Source organism: Leptidea sinapis, chromosome 12 (genome assembly GCF_905404315.1).
Source record: "Leptidea sinapis chromosome 12, ilLepSina1.1, whole genome shotgun sequence".
Classification (NCBI taxonomy): domain Eukaryota; kingdom Metazoa; phylum Arthropoda; class Insecta; order Lepidoptera; family Pieridae; genus Leptidea; species Leptidea sinapis.
In genome coordinates this window covers 7,157,223-7,183,274 of record NC_066276.1, presented here as the reverse complement: position 1 = coordinate 7,183,274, position 26,052 = coordinate 7,157,223, and the positions used below count along the sequence as shown (strand labels likewise).

At 33.4% G+C, this 26,052-nt stretch overlaps 3 protein-coding genes across 3 annotated transcripts in view; 1 reads left to right on the top strand and 2 right to left on the bottom strand.

Annotated features, from left to right (window-relative positions):
* Positions 1 to 19,786, bottom strand: part of LOC126967196 (all trans-polyprenyl-diphosphate synthase PDSS1) — an 82,463-nt gene extending 62,677 nt beyond the window's left edge. The window contains exon 1 of the mRNA XM_050811677.1: positions 19,546 to 19,786. Coding sequence (XP_050667634.1) covers positions 19,546 to 19,695 — 150 coding nt within the window. The 5' untranslated portion in view covers positions 19,696 to 19,786. The remainder of the gene's footprint in view (positions 1 to 19,545) is intronic.
* A 363-nt stretch (positions 19,787 to 20,149) lies between these two features.
* LOC126967244 (39S ribosomal protein L32, mitochondrial) lies at positions 20,150 to 22,511 on the top strand. The gene is made up of 4 exons (XM_050811737.1): positions 20,150 to 20,359; positions 20,591 to 20,830; positions 21,165 to 21,292; positions 22,289 to 22,511. The coding sequence occupies exons 1-4, from the start codon at positions 20,272 to 20,274 to the stop codon at positions 22,424 to 22,426; spliced, it is 594 nt and encodes a 197-aa protein (XP_050667694.1). The 5' UTR covers positions 20,150 to 20,271; the 3' UTR covers positions 22,427 to 22,511.
* LOC126967210 (protein spindle-F) lies at positions 22,502 to 25,448 on the bottom strand. The gene is made up of 2 exons (XM_050811701.1): positions 24,515 to 25,448; positions 22,502 to 24,409 (listed from the first exon to the last, which is right to left on the bottom strand). The coding sequence occupies exons 1-2, from the start codon at positions 25,254 to 25,256 to the stop codon at positions 24,099 to 24,101; spliced, it is 1,053 nt and encodes a 350-aa protein (XP_050667658.1). The 5' UTR covers positions 25,257 to 25,448; the 3' UTR covers positions 22,502 to 24,098.
* Positions 25,449 to 26,052: the final 604 nt, after the last annotated feature.

The following is a 26,052-nucleotide window of genomic DNA, read 5'->3' as shown; positions in this document are numbered from 1 at the left end:
GACCAAGAAGAAGAGAAGAAGATTCAGATCCGTTGAAAAAACGAAGTTATATAAAGTCAAAGTCAAATAGACTTTATTCGATAAGACTTAAACCAAGCGCTTTTGAGTCGTAATTAAAAATATTTAAGTAAATTGAATTACTGAATCTACTATGTGTTCGGAAAAAGTAGAGCTCGTTAGAAGAACATACAATAAACTCAACGGCCACTCTTTTAAATCAGATAGAGAACTTCAGACAGAGAGAAAAGGAGGACAAACGAGCGTACGGGTCATCTAGTGTTGTGATCACCGCCGCCCATATTCTCTTGCAACACCAGAGGGATCACAGAAGCGTTCCGGCCTTTAAGGAAGGAAGCGCTGTGTTATTGAACGTACGCATGTCGTATCGTCCCGGAATATCGCACAAGGAAGCTCATTCCACAGCTTTGTAGTACCTACGTGGAAGAAAGCTCCTTGAAAACCGCACTATGGAAGATCGCCACACATCCAGATGGTGGGGATGATATGACGCTCAAGACTGTCCAGGATGTGGGAGCATTATTTTAGGTACTAAGTAAGTAGATAAGTAATATATATAACTTAAGTAAGTAGATAAGTAATATATACAAGTAATATATATTACTTAAGTAAGAAGATAAGTAATTCAAAGAAATTGAACCATGACTGCTGCTTCTCAATATATTCTTGATAATGTAATGTATGTACATATGCACATAAGTGAATTTGCTAGAAACTATCATAACCATAATGTGAACACCAGGAACAGACATAAACTTATAATGCCTACTACTCGGCTAAGTCGAGTTAGTAAATGTTTGTGGGGCAATGTACACGCTTTCGAAAACAGATCCCAGAAAATATTCAAAACAAAAGTATTACGGTATTCAAAAGAATTGTTAAAAAACGTTTGTGTGGTAAATGACTTTCTTAATGATTGGGAATGGGGCGACCGCCCTCAGGCTATTGATAAGTTTAATTGTACAATATTACTTTGTAAACATATTCTTTCGATGGAAAAAAAAGCTCGCTGAGTTTGTTGCGCCCATTCTTCTCAGGTCTGAGGCATTCGTTTTGGAATGGGTGGTACTTTTTGACTTTCAATAAGTGATGTCACATCCTATTCTGAATAGAAATATTTGAATTTGAATCGTTCTACATTACTATGTTTATGTTTAAGATGTATAGAGCAGGGTGTGGCGTTGCCCTTAGTTCGACAGCGGCCGCTACGGCAGTGACCGCAATTCGCATTTTGCAATTAGTTTATGCAACTGCGACCAACAACCACCTGATGCTGCACTCCGCTCTTGCAACACGAAACACGTATGCACACACTGGTGCGTGCGGCCCACTGACTTTAAGCGCAGCCAAACTATGCGGGGATCAAATTGTAAATTATACCCTTCGAGGTACCTACATGCAAGTTAGCATTACTCAATGCGCGAAATATTACTAATCAACAGCTTACGTTCTCATAGATAGAATCAAATGATCTAAGTTTTGTATATATTGTAACTAGCCGTTCCACCCGCTTCGCTGGTTGAAGTTTAAAAGGAAAGAAATGAAGGAACGTTGGAATCCGAAAAATAAATAAATTTCGCATCGAATGGTGGTAGTTTCATGTCGATACGATCAGTGGTTTAGGCGTGATTGAGCCTCAAACAACCACTATTTTAATTATATATATATATATATATATATAGAAAGAAGGTGATTAATATGACGAGTACTCACGATATATATTTTATTAATTTGACGCTGATATTTCGATCAAATTGCATGAATCGTGGTCGCGGCGGAACTGCGGAGGCGGCGAGAAACACTTGACACATAACTTGATATTGTTCTGTATATATTCGTTAGGATTTTTTTTACTAAATAATAAAAAAAAGTGAAGAGACGAGCAAGACGTAGTACACCTGATTGTAAGTGACACGCCCTGTACATCCAATGTGGAGCGGCATCTAAATTGCTCGTCACTTTGAGACAAGAAGATAAGGCTCATGAGCCACGGCGCCCTTCAAACTAAAACACAAACAATGCCAGTAACTTACACCATTTATACATCTAGATACACTATTAGATACAGTGTTGAAAACGTCGAAAATTTCAGTTTAGAATTAACGTCTATTTTGACAAATTCACGCACAATAACACAAAGTGTCATACAAATCGCGAGTGTAAGTCGTAGCTTGTCGCGCACACTAAACTAATAAACCTGGCCTGTTTTTATCGGCTGTCTAACAGGAAGAGACTCTATTAAGACGTATTAATTATCTAAGGCCAGTACTTGCACATCTAATCCGCATCTCAGGTTTTTCTTTATGTCAGAATGTGTGAATCTAATAAAAAAAGTGTGAAAAACAACGCAAGCCGCGAAACAAAAAAATAATATGACGTTTATGAGATCTAATGCAGTTTTTGTAAGAGTAGCACAAAGCTGGTTTAAGCGTTTTTAATCCCGGTAATTTGAGTTCTCATATAGAATGCGAAAAAACTTTATTACCAATCTTTTATTTTGTCCTTTGTGCAACTATTATTTTCACTGTAGACTCGGAATATTCCGTTCGAAATAGACACATCTTGGATTAGCGTTTAACAAAGACAGTTAGTAACATTTCTGAGAATGATTAATGTAATTAATTAGCAATAATGCGTCATTAAACCATTGGTCAACCCTATATACCTTGAAAGTGATCGGCAAATACATAACAAGATTAGAACGTTTTTCAATAAACGTAAAAGTTACTCAACTTAGGTAATTTTTAATCTAGTACTCTCGGAATGATCGGGAATACCATTTCAAATAGGTTGATACATAAACGGTCTTAAAACTGTAATGTTTATAGTATATTATCATAAACAACTGATATAACCATCAATAATTATAATACCTATTCTTGGAACTTAAGAAAAATTCATTCATTCAAGACCATTTTAATATTATAAATTTAAACAAAAAAAACAACCGACTCCAAAAACCCAATTCGAAAACAATAGATATAATATGCACTAAAAAAATTAAAATTATTGCATATTTTTATACAATCTAATTAATAAATCTTATACTTGTTACGATTATTGTTATTTTTGAAATCGGTGCCTTCCCGCCGCGGCTAAGCTCTCGCCTCTCGCCTCCTCACGCCGCACGTGCGACTCAAGCACATCTCACCTATAGTTCTATGTATGTAGTTACAAACCTACCTTGACTGGCAATGGATTGCAATGGGACCACACGGGAAGCACCAGCTTTCAAATAAAACAATTATCAAAATCGGTTCACCCAGTCGAAAGCCTGAGGTAACAAACAAAAAATGAACCTACCGACGACGACGTTAAACATACGACGTTTTTTTCTAAAAATAATGGACGAGACGGTCAGGACGTTGATGGTTATTGATACGCCATTCCCATTACAATTCAGTCCGCTCAGGATTCTTGAAAATCATATGTTAAGTCTCATTCGCCCAGTAATTTCACTAGCTACGGCGCCCTTCAGACCGAAAATGAATTGAGAATCTCCTCGTTTTTTGAAGTCGGTTAAAAAGAGGAGACTTGGTGACACTAATGTTTGGTCTACGCAAATACGTACACAATTTAGTAATTTATTACTCGTAGAACTGTTTGAATGAAGTTGACGCATGCTTAACTCATACTGACACAATTCTGTTGGTGTGAATTCTGGTAATAAGTGCTTATATAGCGTAATATATTTATGGATAACTTCTATTATTTAAAAAATGCTACATCAAATATGATACTATTAAGATTACACCACTATGATGACCGTTTAGAAGCTGTCCGCTCAATAAGTTTAGTTAATAACCACTGTTGTTTTTAAACATTTGAAGGAAAAAATTGCTGCAAAAATTACCTCTATCTAGTTACGGATATAAAGCTGTCACCGTTTAATGACAAGATCTTATCTATCCACAGTTATGTCCAATATAGTTATAGTTCAATGCTTTATATCGATAGGTTATTGGAATGTAAGTAAGGGTGAAAGGATAGATTTGTCTACCTCTAGTAAGTTAAACTAAGGATAGATAGGCTATTGGAAACGGCCGTTATTGTACTAATTACCCGTCTCATACCACAAAATTGTTTTCTAAAATCGAAATGGTAGTAGTGACTATAATCAAGTTTGGTGCGGTAAAATTCTGTAGTAATTCAGTAGATATGGGATGATGAATCTTATATTATGTATAGCATTTCAATAAAAATACAACTATAAGTATATTTATAGATATGCCCCCTTATTAATAATGGTCCGATAACTTAAAACAGCCGCTAAGGAGTGTTTTTTCTCATACTGACTTAGGTCAATAGAAGAAGACCGAGTGAGAATTAGCGATGCTTTAAGTTAGCAGACTATTATGAATAAGGGGGATGATGCATAAGCATTAATAACGACTGTTACCTTAAAATAAAGACTAAACCCAGAAGAAAATGTGAGGAAACCAGGCTTCTACGATATCACGATCGTTATCGAAAGGAACCAAGAATTTTTTGTAGAACAAATAAACGGAAATTGCGCCTATGTACAACGAACGTCATTCAATACAAACGAAATTCACGAAGAAATCCATTCAAAGCTGCATCAAATTTGGTGTCGATATTTAAATGAACTATCCGTTTGGCAATCTCTAACTCATTATGACACGTTGGCTTCGCATACTAATCGATCGCTTCCAATTGATGGCACACCCGTCATCATAAGTTAATGTAAGGCTTGTCACTGTGGGAACACTGTCGATTGTGTAAACGATAAACTTGTCCGTGTCATCTCTACGCGGATTATGAAGAAATGTGGTGACAGATCCGTGTTTATCTTTTTTAAACTTTGCTTAGATACTGCTAACAGATGACAAGGTTACATGAATTTTAAGTGATTGACCATGATGAAATTAACGAGGTGTCAAAGAATAATAATATGGATTAAGAGACGAAAGGTTATAGCGAAGGAATTAAAGAGTATTTGCGTTCGTTATGTAAAAGACTTTCAGTAGGAGCAGTGTACCAGTGGGAGGCTCCTATGAATTCTGCCACGAAGCAGTAATGTGTAAGCATTATTGTGTTTCGGTCAGAAGAGCGCCGTAGCTAGTGAAATTACTGGGCAAACGAGACTTTACATCTTATGTTTTAAGAAGACGAGCGCAATTGTAATACCACTAAAAATTTTTGGATTTTTCAATAATCCTGAGCAGCATTGCATTGAAATGGGGAGGGCGTATAAACATCCTGCTTGTAAAACTTATTGCCATAAAAAAAAGCAAAATAGAGCTTTCGCTAATACAAACTTCACTGAAAGACAGACCAAAAGTGTAATTATGCAGGGCAGCTCTGCGCTCTAACATAAACCGGAGCTTTTTATATCCATAACGAGAAGGTTAATGTTTCTTGCATTTGCGCCAGTTAGCTTAAAAAATATTATAAGAATTGCACGTGTCGAAACTACCCTTGACACATCGAATAGATAAAGGTTTTTATTGTATCATTATGGAAAATGTTTTTCCAAATATTCCAGCAGAAGCAATATGCGGTATATTGTTTAATAATGATAAGGCAGTTATTTAAACATACCAGATTGTTACAATAAATTGCACAATCAGATTCGAGTTATGTGTGTACAACTTGTTCTACGTTGTGAGCATCATTTAGCAACTATGTATTCAATCATTTAAAGGCAGCATATTATATTGTGCACTATCTGTCTGTACCTTATAAGCACTCCGTTTAGGATAACTGAGTATCTAAGGGCTTATTTGCATCATCATAGATGGTACAGACGATACTGTTCATTAAGTATTAGATAAAATATCTTATCAATGTTATCTTCAAAGGAAATCGAATTGTAGAAAATTATAATCAATATTTCCGCCAAAAAGAATGTAATTTCTTTTAGGAAACGACACGTGCCAAATATGCTAATAACAAAACATTCAAATATGCTGCAAAAACAGCCATTCGTAATCGACTAATGGATGATAATCACCAAGCCCAACATTTGTGCACGTAAAATTGCATGCGGCCGCATCGCACATAACAATTAAAACACGATAGAAAGTGTACTTCGAACACTTGCGTTACCAACGGTCTTAAAATAGAAGTGAACGATTGACACGTGCTGGCCGACTGGGTAAGTAGCGACACCACGTAACTCTGTCAAAGCGGATACTGTTGGTTCCGACTTGGCACACTGCAGTGGTATGCTTTCTGAATCTACAAAATAATTCAGCTTAATTTCAGCAAGCGAGCCTGAGGCCGATCTTCTACCATACGGACCGACCAATTAAAAGACTCCAGGTCCCCGAGGTTGAGCTACGATTGAAACAAATAGTTCACTCCAAGTGTGGACCACTTGTTGATGACTATCATACTCAGTCATGAGGGAACGACTAGAGAGAGACAAATTTCAGCATTTCTGAAATCATATTGTCAATATTGGGCATTGAGGCGCAAATTTTATTATGTGAGGTAAATTATAAACTACACGTCGATGATCGCTTTGTTGCCGATGAAACATTTCTCGATCCCGACACACTTGAATCGCTACACAAGAGTACCTACCGTTACCGGTGGTCAATTTATATTTATACACTAGCTGGCCCAGCAAACGTTAAAACATTAAAACGCAACCAACCAAGTATATGTATCTAGAATAAAGTTCGTTTTTTACCTCCTGAGAAAGTTAGAAAGATACAAAGATTCTAATAAGTTATTCATTTTAAACTATTTTTTCAATTTGATTTCTGAACGACGCGACGGGGGAAAATCAAAGGAAAATCAAAATCGTTGTTTTTATTTCATTCCGAGCATTTTCATATTTATTCACCTTTTAAACCTTCTCTGAACTTCCACATTTAATTCGAGACCAAAATTAGTAAAATTGGTCCAGCCGTTCTCGAGTTTTAGCGAGACAAACGAACAGCAATTCATTTTTATATATATAGATTTGGGTTATACATATAATATATATATAATTTTACCCAGAAAATTAGCATTGGACCTTTAAAACTTCGGTAAAACCATTTAAGTCTATTTAGGAGATATTATTAACATTATTTAAGTATCAGGCCTACCAGTAAGGTTCTTATACTTTTCTAGAAATGTATCGGAGCGTGACGCGTTTTGCGCGCGAGTAAAACTATAAATGAATAATTATGGCTCTAGATACAAACTGTAAATACTAATAAATAATAGTTTAAAACTAAAAAAAAGCATGCTTGAATAGAGCTAAAACTAACTACAAAAACTATTTTTCATTTTTGTGGGTCGACTGTGATTTCCCACATGCTAAAGTTAATTTATTTTTTTGCCTAAATTGCACTAACTTTTGATTGTGTATATTTAGAAGCCCACTTTTTTGGTCTGTTATCGTACGTACCTAATACTTATTTTTCTAGTTATCGTTACCTAATAATTGTGCGTGAAGATGCACAGCAATAAAATAAATATATTATGTACACAAATAAAATTAGAAAAACAAAATTTCGTTCCGTGCCAGTGCTCTAACCTACTGAGCTAACCGTTCGAGTGACGTATCGTCATAAAATCTTGTATGCTTTGTTCAACTCTCGGGTTGTGGCTTCATCTATTAGCTGGCACGGAACGCCAGAGGACGCATCGTTCATAAAATTTTGTTTTTCAAAATTTATTTGTGTATTTATCCTAGAAGTGAGGGTTTTAACAAATTGTAACTGTATATTTCAGTAACGTATGTATCTCAGGATAAATATTGGATCCTAATACTCAAATTATAAGGCTACGCATTATTTTCAATTAATCACATTTCACTAGTAATATTTCGGTCTTGATAGAAGTCCTGCGACTAAGATATATAATATATCCTGCTAGTTCAAAACGTTACTTTTTTATGAGCAAGAGCCCAATTACCAAAATCGAAATACGAAGTTTCGGTTGACGGATCGTACATTTTCCTATTACGAATGTATTTCGGATCCGAAGATCAATACGAAGATCGCGATTAGACATTTTGTCTTTCATTTAACTTATTCCCAAATTCACTTGACATTTACTTTTTCGTTGTTTGAGATTAATAAGGTCGTAACTGAAACTTCACTTTTTATGGTTATGTCTATTATGGTTCCGAAAAGAAATCCGTCAGCACTATTCGGATCCGAAGTACCTACTTTGGTAATAGGATTTAATTTGAAGTTCGTCGTTCTTTCGTTTCGGACGAAACTTTGGCTTTCGATTTCGGTAATGGAACTCAAGGACGTTCAGCTGATGGTAATTGATACGCTCTGCCCATTACAATGCAGTGCCGTTCAGGATTCTTGAAAAACCCAAAAACTACAATTATTGCATTTGGCCAGCAACTTCACTAGCTATGGCGCCCTTCAGACCGAAACACAATAATGATTGCACGTGACTGCTTCACGGCAGAAATAGGCGCCGGTTTTGTACCCATAATCTAGCCGGCATCCGGTGCAAAGGAGCCTCCCACTTGCGCGACGTGTGGCGCCCAAGCCTTCTCCTTACATGGACGGTATCTGCATCTACTCCGATAATAAATGATTACATGAATGAAGAATCCCATAATGATGAATGCAAATACCGTAGAATATGTTCGGAATATATTAAATCTTAAGTCGATACGTGTTGTCAATATCATCAATGTATTTATTCAACAAGTCGGTTTTCCCGGAGACAAATGAGTTCATTACTGCAAAGGATGCATTTATAAATAGCTTTATAATCTCGATTAAGTAATTTAAGAACAAACTATGACACCTTACATACACCACTTTCCATAATAAGTATATATTATTTAAATTAATTAGCTCTTCATGAGTTACCAGTGGGAGACTCCTCTGTACCAATTGGAGGCTCCTTTGCACAGGATGCCGGCTAGATTATGGGTACCACAACGGCGCCTATTTCTGCCGTGAAGCAGTAATGTGTAAGCATTATTATGTTTCGGTCTGAAGGCGCCATAGCTAGTGAAATTACTGGGCAAATGAATGTCTTAAGGTGGTGAGCGCTATTGTATTGCCGCTCAGAATTTTTGGGTTTTTCAAGAATCCCGAGTGGCACTGCATTATAATGGACAGGGCGTATCAATTACCATCAGCTGAACGTCCTGCTCGTCTCGTCCCTTATTTTCATAAAAAAAACTGAATACTTGTTCATATATTATCTGTACAGTATCACAATATTATAAGGTGAAGTCATAGATGGGGTGGACAAATATACAAATAAATAAAAAAAATCTTCATTCTATAAATTGAATAAATTCTTATGACTATATTTTATCTAAAATCGAACTAAATTCATTTATTCGATTTTTCTCGACAGTCTATATAACATCAATAAAATGTCGAATGATAGAGTTCAACGCGCTAAGCGCGTCACTGAAGTAATTTTGTCACAAAAAAAATATTTAACCGTGTCCGATTTATAATCAGTTTTAAGCTCGCTGATAGGTCCGTGGCTTTATTTCGTCTCGTAAGTGCTTCACAGGTTTAAAGAAAATTCCCATGGAAAGTGTTAAAGCGCCCTTAACATACTTAGTAATTTTTCTAATAAAATGTTGAGTATTTTCGCCGACCGTCCGGTACCTTCAAAAAAAAGCGCTACACCTTCCTTAAAGGCCGGCAACGCTCTTGTGATTCCTCTAGGGTTGCAAGAGAATGTGGGCGGCGGTGATCACTTAACACCAAGTGACCCGTACGCTCGTTTGTCCTCCTATTCCATTAAAAAAAAACGGTAGTAGTATTAGGAATGACATCAAAAATAATTCCAAAGGAATCAATTTTGAGAAAATAAATGCCTTTTCTGCCTAATTTAATGAATGAAACAAACATAAGCACGAAAAAGGAATGAATCTCATTCACCTCAAAATGCACACGACATCTGTTCGTCGGTTTTAAATACCCAAAGCTATTCTACCAAAGGTACTTTTACTCTTAATCTTACCCCGGAGCTGCCCTTATATGTCCTTCAACATAAGAACACTGTAATAGTCTTTAAGTGAAGTTATTATAAATTTCATCGATGACAATCTCACTGAAAGGGCGTGTTTTAATCAACTTGTAAATATTAAAGTGAGTAATAATTACAAAATGCTAAAACACTCAGCAGTGTCTGACAACAATTACGAAGTTGCAGTGAATGTGAAAAACAACATCCGCATTTTATTAATATGAAATTCTTCATGTATTTTATTGTTCGTATGAAAAATGCTACATCATAAAAGCTGTTAAGAACCTTTATAAATAGCCTTTATAGAATAATAAAATGCGAAAAAGACATACAAGCACTATCTTTGTTGCATTTATATGCGACTTCATGCAGAGAGAAATACTTCGATAATTATTTATTACTAGATGACCCGGCAAACGTTGTTTTGCCATATAAAGTATAATTCACGCGATAGTTTTATAAGTAATAAAATATTGCCTATATTATAGCCTGTACATCATTTTGTTCTATTGTCAATAGTTTTTGCAGCGCACGCAAAAATAGGTTTTCGATTTTACACCTTGTGTTACAAAATAGCAATTTTATTACGGATCCCTAATATTGAAAAAAAAAAACATAGCCTATAGCCTTCCTCGATAAATGGACTACCCAACACTGAAAGAATCATTCAAATCGGACCAGTAGTACCAGAGATTTGCGCGTTCAAACAAACAAACAAACACTGCAGCTTTATAATATTAGTATAGATTTATTACCATTATGAATCACAAGTGATTTTTGAAGTTATATTATTATTATTACAACACTAGAAATAAGGGATTGCTTGCAACTAATTCTAGTAGGCTTCATAAGATACATAATAGCTTTGAGGGTAAATGTATACATTTCTATAATAAAGTCCCAGCCACTGTTCAGGCATTATCGATAAATAAATTTAAATGTTTTATAAAAAATAGCTCTGTCGTAAATCCTATTACTCCACTGCTGAATATCTAAATGATTGGACAGCCTGGGACTAGATTGTGATTATTTTATAGCGATAGAAATGACTGTACAATATTGTATATTTTTATTGAAACGAGCGCAAAAAGAGAATGCTGGGAGAGTTTCTTGCGCCGCTTCTTCTCTCTCAGAGCGCCATTTGTTTCCGAAGCGGTAGTAGTATCTAGTAGTTATTAGAAATAACATCAAAAAGAATTCTAAAGGAATCAATTTTGAGAAAATAAATGCCTTTTATGCCTTTATACTTCTTTAGGCGCGTTATGAAAAAATCATGAGAGCGTAATTTTAAGATGCGCGCGCATTATTGTAACACAAAGGTTGAAGTTGGTTCCTAAAATTTTCTGACGTTTGCGTCATTCGTTATTTTTTTTTGGTTTCTTCGCCCATTATTAGGACAGGCAAAGGGTTCAAGCCCATACAGCCGTATTAATTATTTAATAATTATTAATTGTCAAAGCCATCTTTGCAAAATTTTTACAAAATTGTTCTTTCTGAAAACGTAGAATAGAAAGAGGAATAAATCATTTTAATGATTTTTGCCTTGTTAGGCCAAAGAAGTATAACTTCTTGCGTGCATACATAAGTACACACACACTTTTTTAAATTTTAAGGGCACAACGTCATAGGCACAATTGACATTTCGTTTGCCAACATTTTCACTTCAATTGGACATACTGAATAGTGAATAACCATTATATAAAATGAATGTTTAGTATAGTCAAAGTTAATATTTCGTCATATCAGATGCTATCTTTGACTGTCAAAATGAAAAAGAAAGTGACGGTATTATATTTAATGGAACATTAATTTTAAGGATGATTTCTGCAGCTTGCGGTATTACTAATAAATATTTTAAGTTGAATAATTCATTCATAGTTTACTTTGATTTCTTGCTGTCAATGTCAAAGTAGAGAACATGAAGTTAGGACTTTGATTGTCACCTTATAAAATTTAAAATGACAGATGACAGAAGTATTTATAATTAGGTACGCAAATGGTGCCTGATCTTTAAAACCTTAGATAATTTATACGTCTAAATAGTCTCTTGCTGTTTAACAACCGTTAAAAACAGTCCAGATAGATTAGTGTGCGTGACCTCTTACACTCGCGATTTGTATGACACTTTGTGTTAGTGTGCGTGCATTGCTCAAAATAAAAGTTAGTTCTAAGCTAAATTTTTTTCGATGTTTTGACAACTGTCATAGTCTATATAGATCTATGTTTAAAATTTAATGAACTTTAACAAGAACGCTTTGTGTATCTCGTGACAAATATGTAGAAAATAAAATAGGTGCTAAAAGAGAGCAATAGCTGAGAATAATATTTCGTGTGTCTATTACTTGAGTATTAAAACTATCAAGCATGAAGCGGGCTAGTGTTACCTTCGACCTGAATGGAACTGGCAACAATCCATCGAGGGTCGACCAATGAGTGTAACAGATTGCAGCCCACATTTGTGCATTACAAAACACGCACTCGTTACGGTCTCAAAGTTTGGAACGCTTTTTATTTAAGGGCGATTACGTCTTGCATGCGAAAACAACAACTAAAATTACTGCACTTTAAATAACCTTTACACTACATCCTTATCGGGACGTGCCATTGTATTGACGTGACAACTGGGCTGAAACTGGGTTGTTTTTTGAAGTTATACTTCTTTAGGCGCGTTATGAAAAAATTATGAGTGTGAAATTTTAAGATGCGCGCGCATCACTGTAACACATAAGCAAAACGTTGAAGTTGGTTCCTCAAATTTTCTGACGTTTGCGTCATTCGTTGTTTTTTTTTTGGTTTCTTCGTCCATTATTAGGACAGGCAAAGGGTTCAGGCCCATACAGCCGCATTCATTATTTAATAATTATTTGTCAAAGCAATCTTTGCAAGATTTTTACAAAATTGTTCTTTCTAAAAACGTAGAATAGCACGAGGAATAAATCATTTAAATGATTTTTGCTTCGTTAGGCCAAAGAAGTATAATTTCTTGCGTGAATACGTAAGTACACACACTCTTTTTATTTTAGTACAAGTGTGTAGGCTGAAAAGTTGTATAAATATATTAACTTACTTATTTTTTTTTTGTTCACATTTATACTAGCTATTGCCACACTTACCATTACAACAATGCAGGGGCATACATATCATATAGGCAATCAGGCAGTGCCTAACCTCGTTACGTACCTAAATACGTAGGTCACACTAAAAGTTATGCGTAACTTACAAAAACAAACAACCAAAATATTATGTTTAGCAATAACTGTTCTTTAAATTTGAAACATTTTTTCATGCGATCGAAGCATTTTTTAAATTCGAGGACCACAGATCTGTAGGCATGTTTTCTGCGTGCTGATTGAACGCTATCACTGCCTCTTCGGAATTGGTAAAAGTGAAGCCTCTAATCAAATCTTTGATTTTGGGGAAAATACAGAAATCACAGGGTGCTAGGTCGGGGCTATGTGCAGGATGGATGACGTGTTGTACTTTTTCATTATTTATTATTTCAAAATTTAACATTTGAAATTCAAATAGTTCCGATTAGCTAGAAGTGCAAAACTTTTAGTGTGCCCCATGTACTAGTTAGATCTACAGTGCCTACCTTCCTAGAAAAGCAATACACACCCCTGCAACAGTGTACTATTTCATATTTGTAGAGAAAGCATGCAAGTGACCTATCTGGTGCAAAGTGAAGTCCAGCCTCATCATTTTGACGTCTAGAATTCTACAACGGCACGTTTTGCGAGGAGCTTCTAGCCTTTGTGGAGTCAATGAACGTCAATGTCAAGAAAAGGTGACAGACTGGTGATTGCACGAAAATTTCATAATGCATCCTACGGAAAATGTAGCTATGTCATGTGTATAAAAATATTTAATAAGCTCCAAGCTTACGCGAATTACTCGTCCAACGATTTAAAAAGGATCTTTTTACATGGCTTATAGATAAATGTTTTTGTTCAAAATAATAATTATAATTTAAATTGACCTAAGTGCTTAAAATATAGAGTTTGTTAATCAATTATAATAATAACTAAAATTTTGTTAATAATAATTTTGCATGCCAGAAATGGCCGATAACATTGATACATTAAAACTATTTACACCCATTGTTACATGTTTTCTAGCAAAATAAAGGATTTATTTATTTATTATTTATGTATGACCGGCCGCGCTTTTCTCGAACCGATACGACTAAGAGACCTTCAAGCATAGAGCATCCCAACTTAAAGGCCGGCAACGCATCTCTTGATCCCTGGTGTTGCAAATATCCAGGCTGGTTTCATCACCACTTCCTTGATGGGAAGCCGAGCTTTGTGCACTGAAGTCGAATAACGGCCACGTTGTACTCTGCTGTCTAATTCCAAAGCTTCTGCTTTGAGTATAAATTCAGTCATTCTCCTTGGTGAAATATTTGTTGATAATAAATTTTGGTAAGTAATTAAAACTTCTACCGTGTAATGCTACCTACCACAGCCATTCGGTACTCTTTTTGTCCCATTCCAAAAAATACAATGAATATAAAAATGAAAGGGAAGCGAATCTATTGTTACTATAATCGAATTTGATTGAAAACTCGTAAACAGTCAGCCACACTTGGCATTAGCTCCACAGTATTTTGAATATTAAACCACTAGTTAACGCAGACAATCTTCTTTTTTACTTATATAAGAGATTTCCACCTATATATTGACTCATCACGATATCTCTGGAACCATAAGGCGTAGAGCCTTGAAATTTGGTAGGAATATTCCTTTCGACGACTAGAGGTCAGCTAAGATTCGGATTTTACGAAATTCCACCCGCAAGGTTTTTTTTTTACTATGAACTGAATAACGTCTGTCGGGTCGGCTAGTATAATATAAAACCATGGACGAGTGTATATTAAAGCTACTTTATTAATAAAACTAAGATATATACGAAACATATCGGACATAATAATCACGTAATAATCCAAGCCTTATAATAATTGTTAGTCGTAGTAACTATGTAGGTACATTGCCATGAATTCACAGTGATCACGCAGCGTGATGATTGCAATTAGTATTACTTCTACAGCCAGGATGACTTCATTGTTTGTAAATGCCGACCGAAATGTGGTTGCTCAATGAATCTAGCCAATCAGCGGATCACGCTGAGCAAATCTAGCGAGGACTGTAGCAATATTACTGCCGCGAGTCACGATCGACTAATGTCATTAAAACATTTTAAATATTTTGGTTTTCCTTCAGATGTCCTACTTATTATAGTCTGTAAATCTTATACCTTTAAACGAGCAATTCTTGTAATATATAATCTGAATCTCGGAAACGGCTCCAACGATTTTAATGAAATTTAGTATACAGGTAGTTTCGGGGCGAGAAATCAATCTAGGTTTCAATTTTAAAAAGTGTAGTTTTATCAGTGTTTTAATGAGAAACAGCTACAATAACATTAGAATAAAAAGGTAAATTTCGCCACTAAATACAATAGAAATAGCTCAGACGGTACATTGGGTGATCCGGAAAGCATAGGACTATGGACTATGACAATATATCTAATAATTCCATAACTTGTATGTATATTATATACAACCAAGTTCAACAGGTTAATAAAAAAATATATGAAAAGATGAAAATGCCGGATATGTTATGGGTGTGGTACCCAATGACGCCTATTTCTGCCGTGAAGCAGTTATGTGTAAGCATTATTGTTTTGCTCTGAAGGGCGTAGCTAGTGAAATTACTGGGCAAATGAGACTTAACATCTTATGTCTCAAGGTGACGAGCAGAATTGTAGTGCCACTCAGAATTTTTGGGTTTTTCAAGAAACCTGAGCGGCACTGAAAAACTACACATAAAAACACAAGAAAAACAAGGGAAAATACTGTTTAACAATAATCATTGTTTACCGACACAAGTCAACATGCTTTCATACAAAAATCTTCTGTCATTGTATATTTGATTGTAACCGACTCATTTGGGCTAGATTTTGACCCCCTATCGAGGACCGATGACATTAATTTGATAAAATTATTCCATTATTCCAAGATTTTTGTTATTTAATATAATTTTCGTCTATAGTCTATAAGGCAGGAATTGATGTTAATTTTAAATTTCAACCCTTATCTCGTATTAGGAAACTTTCGAATAGTTACTAAAGAAATTTTTTAATTCAAAAATACAAATTTAGTGCAAGTTTAAAAAAACACGAATTTATAAATAAAGCAAACTAAAGATTCTATAAAAAACTTTTTTAGTTTTTTTTAAATACTATTTCTTGTTTATAATATGAGTTGAGAATAAGATTATACTATTCTGAGCGTCACGCCAGAACTCGCAATCATTTCAATATTATGTTACAGTTACCCACTTCTTGAGACCCTGAGTTTTACGTAACATCAAAATTAATAATGTATAATATATTATGATGAACTCTTGCGAAAATTGATTGGAAATTAGAACCATTTTGCAATAACATTTATTAAGACAGTTCAACAGCCAATCACGTAAATCTTTTCACGAATGTTGCAAAATGTTTGATGGCGACGAACAAAGACTTCCCATCTATATATTATATATATTGTATGCACGTAAGTTGGAATGGTAGAAAATGTTGTAAGTCCAAAATAACTTATGCCGGGTCGCATGCGTTGCTGCAAACTCTTATACAATATTGTCGACTGAACAAATAGTTGTGTGTTCCGCATTTCTAGTAAGCATCATACGTAGAACGTAACGCACCGACCAATTCATTCAACCGTTTCATCTTCCAAAATCATAAACACTGCGCTATTTGCAAATGTTATCTATTTTCCTCTGGAAAATGTTTTAAGCATCTAAAATTTAAAGCATTTGAAATATTAGAATGAGAGTAGCTGACCCGACAGACGTTGTTCTGTACATATAATATATAAAATTCTCGTGTCATGGTGTTAAACTTTGAACTCCTCCGAAACGGCTTGACCGATTCTCATGAAATTTTGAGTGCATATTGGGTAGGTCTGAGAATCAGACAACATCTATTTTTCATCCCTCTAAATGTTACGGGTGGTGCACACGAATTTTACTTTTAATTTTTTGCCTTTTTTTTAAAATTTGTTCGATTATGAGCATATATCAGCATTAAAAAAATACATACAACTTCAAATTTTCACCCATCTACGATCTACTTTTGTATAGCGATTTTAATATCGGCAATAGAACGTTTGCTGGGTCAGCTAGTAATAAATAAAATACTGTATTTTTATGAATTTGTCAATAATATTTTATAACAATAAGAATTATTTCGTAAAACATGCTCCCTGTTCTTTTATGACATTGCTTCAAAGCAGAACTGTCAAACCGTGCGTCAACAAACTCTCACATAGAAAATATGTCCATACAAAACAAATTTTGGATATAAAAATAATTATGGGTCTCAAATCGAAATAAAAACTATCCTATCTCTCAAGTAATCCCTAATAAAACCCGTTCATTAGTTCACTGGAAACAAACATCAGGACACTGGATTTTTTAAGATGTGCCAAATCAACAGGTATATATATATCCAATGTATACGAAAATATTTTAATACTAGTCGGTACTTAAGTATTGTCGCATTATTTAATTAAAATTTTCATTACAAACGTTAACTCACCGAAGACCAAGTTATAAGATACAAAAACAACATAATACTACTTTACAGGGTCATAAGCGATTACATTTTAATTCACCGATCGAAAAAATTCTATTAGTGTCGTAAAACTACATGACAAAAAAGCATGAAAACCGTTTCAAATCGAAAAACCTGATTTCGTGTGGCTTAAAATATAACTATTCCCATCGTACATATTAACTAAAATAATATTCTCTCGAACTCTTCATATTTAAGAATTACTTTCAACTTTTTAAAGAGCATTTTTTAGTTTAACTGTTACGATAATATATTTTTTAATTATCCTGGCGATCATAGTAGTACCTAATCGTATCACGCCCGTAATTTTCAAGTAAACCGGACGGCTTAAAGTGGCTGAAATTCGCGCTTCAAAATTCCGTTACATACAGACTAAGCAGATAGAAAAAATACTTGTCTGATCACAAACACCTTTCCTAGTACATAAATTCTACGATATAATTTTTTTTTTAATAATTTGGACACACTTTTTACACAAATTATCTTGCCCCAAGTTAAGCATATATAGCCTATGTTATGGGTTACAAGACAACGATTTATTTAATACAATATACTTACTTAAGCATACATAAATTCATATAAACATACATAAATACATTTAAACATCCATTACTCGGAAACAAACATCCATATTCATCATATAAATGCTTGCACCTACCGGGATTCGAACCCGGGACCTCTAGCTTAGTAGGTAGGACCGCTAACCACTCGGCTATACAGGTCGTCAATATAAGTTAGATACATTTTCAGCCCTAATATTGTAACGAAGATTTTAGTAGCACAAATATCGAGGTTAACGATCTCAATTCAAATTAGATGCTGCTATGAAAGGCTCATAAATACAATACTTGCGGATCGTGGACACGTCAGGTATCTTACCCAGTTATCGTGTTATTAAAATTTCGTCGAATCATTTCACAAACTTTCACTAGCGATACGTCGCACACACGTGCCTTGCTTTCGGCTTTCCTCAAAAGTGAATACAACCCTAAAATCACTTACGATTTCGATCGCTATTTTATGGATCTATAGTATCCGTAGAAAAACTCATGCCATTCGTAATTAATAAATGTCCTGTGACACATTTAATAATTAATGTTTTATTGAACGTATTATTTCAAATGACGAAGCGATTAGTGACTGTACATTATTATATATTTCAAATTATTTCCTTGAATCGAGTAAGTTATTATACGAAAAACATTAAAATCCAAATATCAAGTGGTATCGACTCGAGTATGAAATATTAATGTGAAATATACTTAATTGTTGTTTAGAAAGTTCAGAATGACGATAGAGATTCTACGTTGCATGATCACACGCTGTTCGAGAAAGCCCAACGATAGATTCGCAATTGACGAAGTTGTTTTATTGGAGTTTTGATCTTAGAAATATAAAAGCAACTATATAATTATATTTTTAAATTTCAAGCTACTACGAAAATAACAAAATGTAATTAAAAATGGTAATCTACGTCGTCTACGATTGCTTAAGTTATTTGAAAGGATTATAGGAATGTATACAGTAATTCCATCACTTCTATATTAAATATATTGAGAACAACATTATAATATGTCGAAAGTAAAAGTTGAGAACAGAGAAAATCGGCAACAAACCCAACAAACCTGTGCGAAGCGACCCACTGTCCGCGCCTCGGACAAATTTCACTTTTAACATTTCCAATTGATGTTTGATCATTTACTCACAATGCTAATAACAACAGAAAATAATGATTACGGTACTATTTCATTCAGAAATTTAACTCGTAAAAATCAGCTGACATATTTATAGGTTAATGTGTCATAATGTTATGTAAAAATGTGTCAAATTAGAATCAATATCTGTCATTAAAATACTTAAAAATAATTAGCTTTTGCGTCTATTAGATTGCTAAACCTATATATTTGAAATTAAATTTAAACTATTTTTCACATTTTTTAAAGAGTGTTATCTAACCTGGCATGTCTTTCCAAATATCCGCAAGGGAGTTGGTCCTGGGGGTTTAAGTTTCACAAATACAGTCTGCTTTCGAACTTTATGTCCAAATTGACACATAAACTTTTCTTGAACACGAGCACAAAGCCTACTTGAACTTAAACACGCCATAGCTCAACTGCAACGATACGCTTGAGGACATGAACTACTTTATCATACTATTACGACCATGGAGACAGAAAAACAGTCGGCTCTTCTCCCCACTTCTACCGACAGCTGATCTTCATTATTGACAAATTGACATTGACATCAAAATAAAGCAATTCCTACCTTAGTGTAGGCTTACATTCCAAGTATTTTAGCTTTATTGCCATACGGCAAAAATATTTAAATTACAAATAAGATTACAATACATTATTAAGTACCTATTAGTGTTAAACGAAATTACTAATCATTTGGTTAGGTATTTCTAAGTATTCAAAATGTTAACTTCATCTATGGTTATATATTATGATGGTCAATAAATACTCTAAATAATTCTAATATTGAGTGGCCAAAAACAACGCCGTGAAGATATACATTGACGTTTTTTATTTCATTTCGAGTTTTGACAGTTGACATTGACAGTCATACTACTGTCTACAATCTAAGTTTTATCGAAATTCGTATGATACTAATAAACTTTGTAGCATTTTAATTTAGTTATTGGTTTTATTTTTCAATAATTCACATAGTATAACTTGAATCATGATTTCTCGCTTTTCTCAAAGGCTTGTACATATCGCCAATACAGTCGAAAAAAATATTCTAACCTTATTTAGACATCCACCCAAAGGTATGTTAAATTATTATTTACATGTTGATAGTAAGCTTATTATTGTTCTTTTACTGTTTCATTTATTACTTTAGTAAAATAAATGTTAATTTTTCTAGATAGTATCACTCGCTTATTTTCTAACTCCAAATATGAATATTTATATCAATCAGCTGATGCAGTTTAAACGAATTAAATTGAGTGTACCTTTAAATTATTAGAATTTATTTTCACTTTTCAAATGTATCACAGAATTTAGTGTGGCGTGTGTTGATGAAAATCCATTCATTCATCCCAAACAAAGATTTTCTATAAAAGATATTATTGGTGATGGCTTACTTCTTGCTGTGCCAAAATTCAGAAGAACAGTGGAAAAGCGATGGAAGCGGAAATTTGGGTCACCTGAATATGTATGGAAATTGCTAGTTCCGAAGACAAATATCAAAGTGTGCCATGAATGTGGGCACTATCATGAGCGAGGACGACTATGTGGTAAGAACTTTTATTACAATTCTAAAGTAAAATAGGTATAATAAGTGATATTATTGTAATATCAAAGTAATGAAGTTATAATATATATATATATATATATATATATATATAGTGCTACTACTCTTATTACAAGGTAATGCAAAGTTTTCAAGAAAATAACTAAATAAAATCTTACTGCAAAACGGTTAAAACATGTAAATGATGATAAAACATAAGTTCTGGCATTGCTGGGGCAGACCTAAAAACTGTCAATCGTAAATAAAAAACAGTGAAATGAAATGAAAAGTTATGTTCATAAAAAGTTGATTTATGATATCATTGTTACTTTTTACAGGAAATTGCTACAAAAAAATAGAAGCAGAAACTAAAGAAATTCAGGATAAAATTGTGCAAAAACTAGCCAACAAACCAATTGAAAATGATGTCATTGTGTTGTATGAGGGTGAAAACTTACCCGAACAGGTAATTTATATTAGGTATAGGTAGGATTTAGGTATTCATAAGCTATTAGCTGCAACTCCATGTTACAGTAGCCACACTACAGTATGTTATAATACAAACATTTTGCTTAAAAACAGGTTCTAGCTATTTTGAACCTGGAGTTTTTAGTTGACACCACAACTGGATGTGTTTGAATGTGTTTAACAGGTGTGTATAGGTGTCCTTAAGTTAAATTGTGTCACATTAATCACACTTTACCAATATAGACACTTTTTAAACAATTTGTTATGTTTTTTAAGTGATAGACCTTAATTCTCAGATTAATACACAAATTAAATTTGAGAACAAAATTTTATGAATGATGCAATCGAACCCACTACTATAATGATATATTTATTATTGAGTTTTAATCCCAGAAGTGAGGGTTATCACTTTAAAAACATAACAAATCGTTTAGATTTACATGAGCGACATCTTAAGTCAATTTCCTAATATGTAAATATTGGGGTCGAGCAGGTTATTAACTGTAAAGTAGATCCTGTAGATGAAGCCACAACCTGAGTGCTGAACAAAGCATACAAGATTTTATGACGATATGTCACTCAAACGGTTAGCCCAATTGGCAGAGCACTGGCACAGAACGCCAGAGGTTGTGGGTTAGAGTCCAACATCATTCATAAAATTTTGATTTCAAATTTTTATTTGTTAAGACTTTTTAACAGACTTTAAGAATACAGTTTTTTTACTCCAAATTAGATTTTGCACTTCACAGAAGTGCCATTGATCTGCCATCAAAAAAGAACCAATAATTTTAATTTTAAAACTCACTAGTCACAAACATCAGAACTGCTTGTTTATTTCTTCTTTTATTGTCTTCCTTTCCATCATGACACACTATTCCACATAGATTCAAACAGTGGAACAATATATCTGTGGCATATCCAGGTCGATATTATGATGAACTGATGTTGGCTTGTTTAAATTTGCTTTTAATTTATAATTTTTTTTTATTTTCAGCCAAAAGAAATGTGGCAAGGAAAAAGGATCATTGAAATGAAGAAAGAACGGCCCCAATTCTTTTGTAAGAATCTTTTGCAGAAAACAACTCAGCAACCCTCAAATTCTACAGATGTTAAACCAACCGATTTAGCCTAATTTTACACATCATATTATTTAACTCATTTGTATATTAGTTTTAGTATAATAATTGTAATGTAAGTAATAAACAAATTTAAATAAATATCTTTAATTCTTATAGACATACCTAACTTAAATATTAAAAAATACCTACACCTTAAAAAATTTTAGGAATGGAAATGGGACTGCATGGACCCATATTATTATTAGTTTATTATGTACAAAATTGTGTCAACTGCTATATGCCATAAAACTAGAAATAATTAAAAATGTTAATTAATGTATTATTTTATGTTTTGGCTCATATATAAAAGTTAACAAATGTTTACCAACATCTGAATAATTTTACTCAAGTAATTAAGATAAAATTATTATGGATTAACTAAAATACTATTAATTATTATATAACAGGCTGAAGCAATGACATACTTAAGTACATAAAATAATATTGCTATAATCTTGTTTGGCAGACTAATTAAATTTGGTTTATAAGTTACTTAGATTCAAATCACTATTTAGTATTAGAATTCTGCTAGTTATTTACACTTATATATCATATGACCCGGCAAACGTTGTTTTGCCATATAAAGTATAATTCGCGCGATAGTTTTATAAGTAATAAAATATTGCCTATATTATAGCCTGTACATCATTTTGTTCTATTGTCAATAGTTACAAAATAGCAATTTTATTACGGATCCCTAATTTTGAAAAAAAAAACATAGCCTTCCTCGATAAATGGACTACCCAACACTGAAAGAATCATTCAAATCAGACCAGTAGTACCAGAGATTAGCGCGTTCAAACAAACAAACACTACAGCTTTATAATATTAAGTATAGATAACATTAAATATTTAGTAGCATGTTCATACCAAGTGGCCAAAAATGGTGCACCTAAGTTTTAATAATTCATTTTTAACATTGACATTTAGGTATATTGTAAAAAGTGTGATCTCACATCTGTTTATTCACAGATAGAAGATGTAATTTTATTAGTATGTGCTAGTCTTATTTATCAGACCTATAACTGCACAATCATATTGTTTAACACTCATTGAAATTGCTTGATTGTAACAAATTCAATTTCATTTAATACCTGAGTTATTAATATATCATTGTGGTAACTCTACATTCAAATATCTGTAGAGGCAATATATTGAGTCACAAGAATTAATTATATTACCCCATCAGATTATTTGTAATAGAAAACCTATGCCAATTTAGATGTTAGCCCAATTTTTTTACATTATAATTATTTCAGTAAGATTACAATTTCAAGCTAAATGATATAGGTTAAATAATAATCTAAGTATTTGGAGACTAGCCCCCTTATTCATAATGGTCCACTAACTTTAAACAGCCGCTAAGGAGTGTTTTTTCTTATTCTGACTTAGGTCAATAGAAGAAGACAGGCTGAGAATTAGCAATGCTTTAAGTTAGCAGACTATTATGAATAATGGGGTACAAATTTAAATTGAATTTATCAATCACATACAAATGAATTCAAGACATACATCCTAGACAGAAATTAACAATTTTAACTATCGCAGAAATAACTTGAAGTTGAAATACAATGAAATCAAAACATTCAATCAGAAAGATTTAACTATAAATAGATTTCAAGAAGGGAGATAAATTGATCACCAAATTCCTTAACTTGAATGTTTTTTTTCCAAAGTACTTATTATTCAATTGATATCTAAATAACTATTACTGTCTTCAGTTTCTTTTCCAGCAGCAAAATGACTTTCTACATGGGCTTGAAATCTATTAAATAAAATGTCCTCTCTAAATGTTTCACCACACATTGGACATATTTTATCACAAAGCTGAATTGTTTTGTGATTATCATGTACCTCCTGAAAACCATCTCTATCCAATAATATGCTTTCCATCAGTATGGAATCTGTTTGTGTCCCAAAATTGACACTGCGACTACATATTTCAGTTTCTTTATCTTCTGTATATGTAGACATACATGATGAACATTTGTAACCATCTGTAAAAGTGACATTTCATTGAGTGATAAAAAAATTCAGATTTAACTAAAAAGTGCAAATAATAAGTTGAATAGATTTATTTATAATAAATTGTAAGCACAAACCTCTCAATATTATTTCAATTCTAGTTAACAGTGTTTTTAAATCTTTTTCTTGCTGTGCAACTTCTTTTTTAAGTCCCATTAATTTTTCTGTTTGACATTGAATTTCTTTTAATGAATCAGTAACCGGATCTTCCATATATGTAAATCCAATAGAGTCAGCATTCAAAATATCAAACTTCTCATCCATCTCTTGTAACTCCACCATTTGTTCATACTGCTCAACTAACTGTGACTTTTCTTGTATATAGCTATTTATTAATTTTAATGAAATCTCTTCCAAACTTGGTTCGTAACACTTTTCTTGGCTCACAAGTTTTGGTGTGCTATGAATATAAGTATTTGTTCGTATTAAAGGTTGCTTTGTGAGTTCCTTATGTTTTCTTTCGGTAGATCTTATACTAGCTACTTTAGTCCACAAATTCTTATTTTCACAAGCAACCATAAATACATGGTGCAGTAGTTGAGATTTTTGTTTTGTAAGTTCTGCAATTTTTTGTTGCAGAGTAAATTTTTCATTATCCTGCAAAGGAATATAAGTTGAATGATCTTCAATCTTAGTAAGGTCTAGTCTTAACTTCATATTATCACTCTCAAGTGAATTTATTCGTTTTTGAAGAAGCAAGCACCTATCTCGCATAGCATGTAGAGCTAATTCATGAACACTAAAATTGTTGTAATCTCCCTTTGCTGTGCACTGATAAGTAGAGTCATTGTTGAAGCTAACGATGGAAGAAGAATCCATTTCCAGTAATTTTGAAACTCACAATGAACATATGAGATATGTACTTCCAACTCAGAAGTTAAAAAGAATAATAATGATAGACACGCAAATAGGTCGTCAAAACATACTAGAAAAGCGCTCTGTGCTTTCCAATTGACCACAGTAACTAACAAAATATAAAAATACACTTTGTAGTTTGTAAGCAAGTAATAGTAATATTTTTTTTTAATTTATTTAGTGGCACGGGATGCATTTCCATAGGCCAAGTAATAGTAATATGCCAGATTAGGTTGCCAGCCTAGCGAAACCATCAAAAAAGCGATTCACTCGATTGCATCATTGTATGAAATGTGCAGTCATTGACAGATGACGGCTATAATCTTGTAAAAAAGCCGAATTCCACGTTCTAAGCAATTGTTCGCTTTCAAACATAGCCGGATTATACTTCGTCGCCATAATATTGTGTCAATAGGTAATTACTGTCAAATCTCACAGCACGTTTCATACTAAACTAAAACAGACAGTCCCGCCTCTTGTTACGTAGTATTAACATCCTCTTTGTAATAAGCTATTGAGGTGTAGCTACAATTCAAAAATTGCAGAACTTACAAAACAAAAATCTCAACTACTGCACCATGTATTTATGGTTGCTTGTGAAAATAAGAATTTGTGGACTAAAGTAGCTAGTATAAGATCTACCGAAAGAAAACATAAGGAACTCACAAAGCAACCTTTAATACGAACAAATACTTATATTCATAGCACACCAAAACTTGTGAGCCAAGAAAAGTGTTACGAACCAAGTTTGGAAGAGATT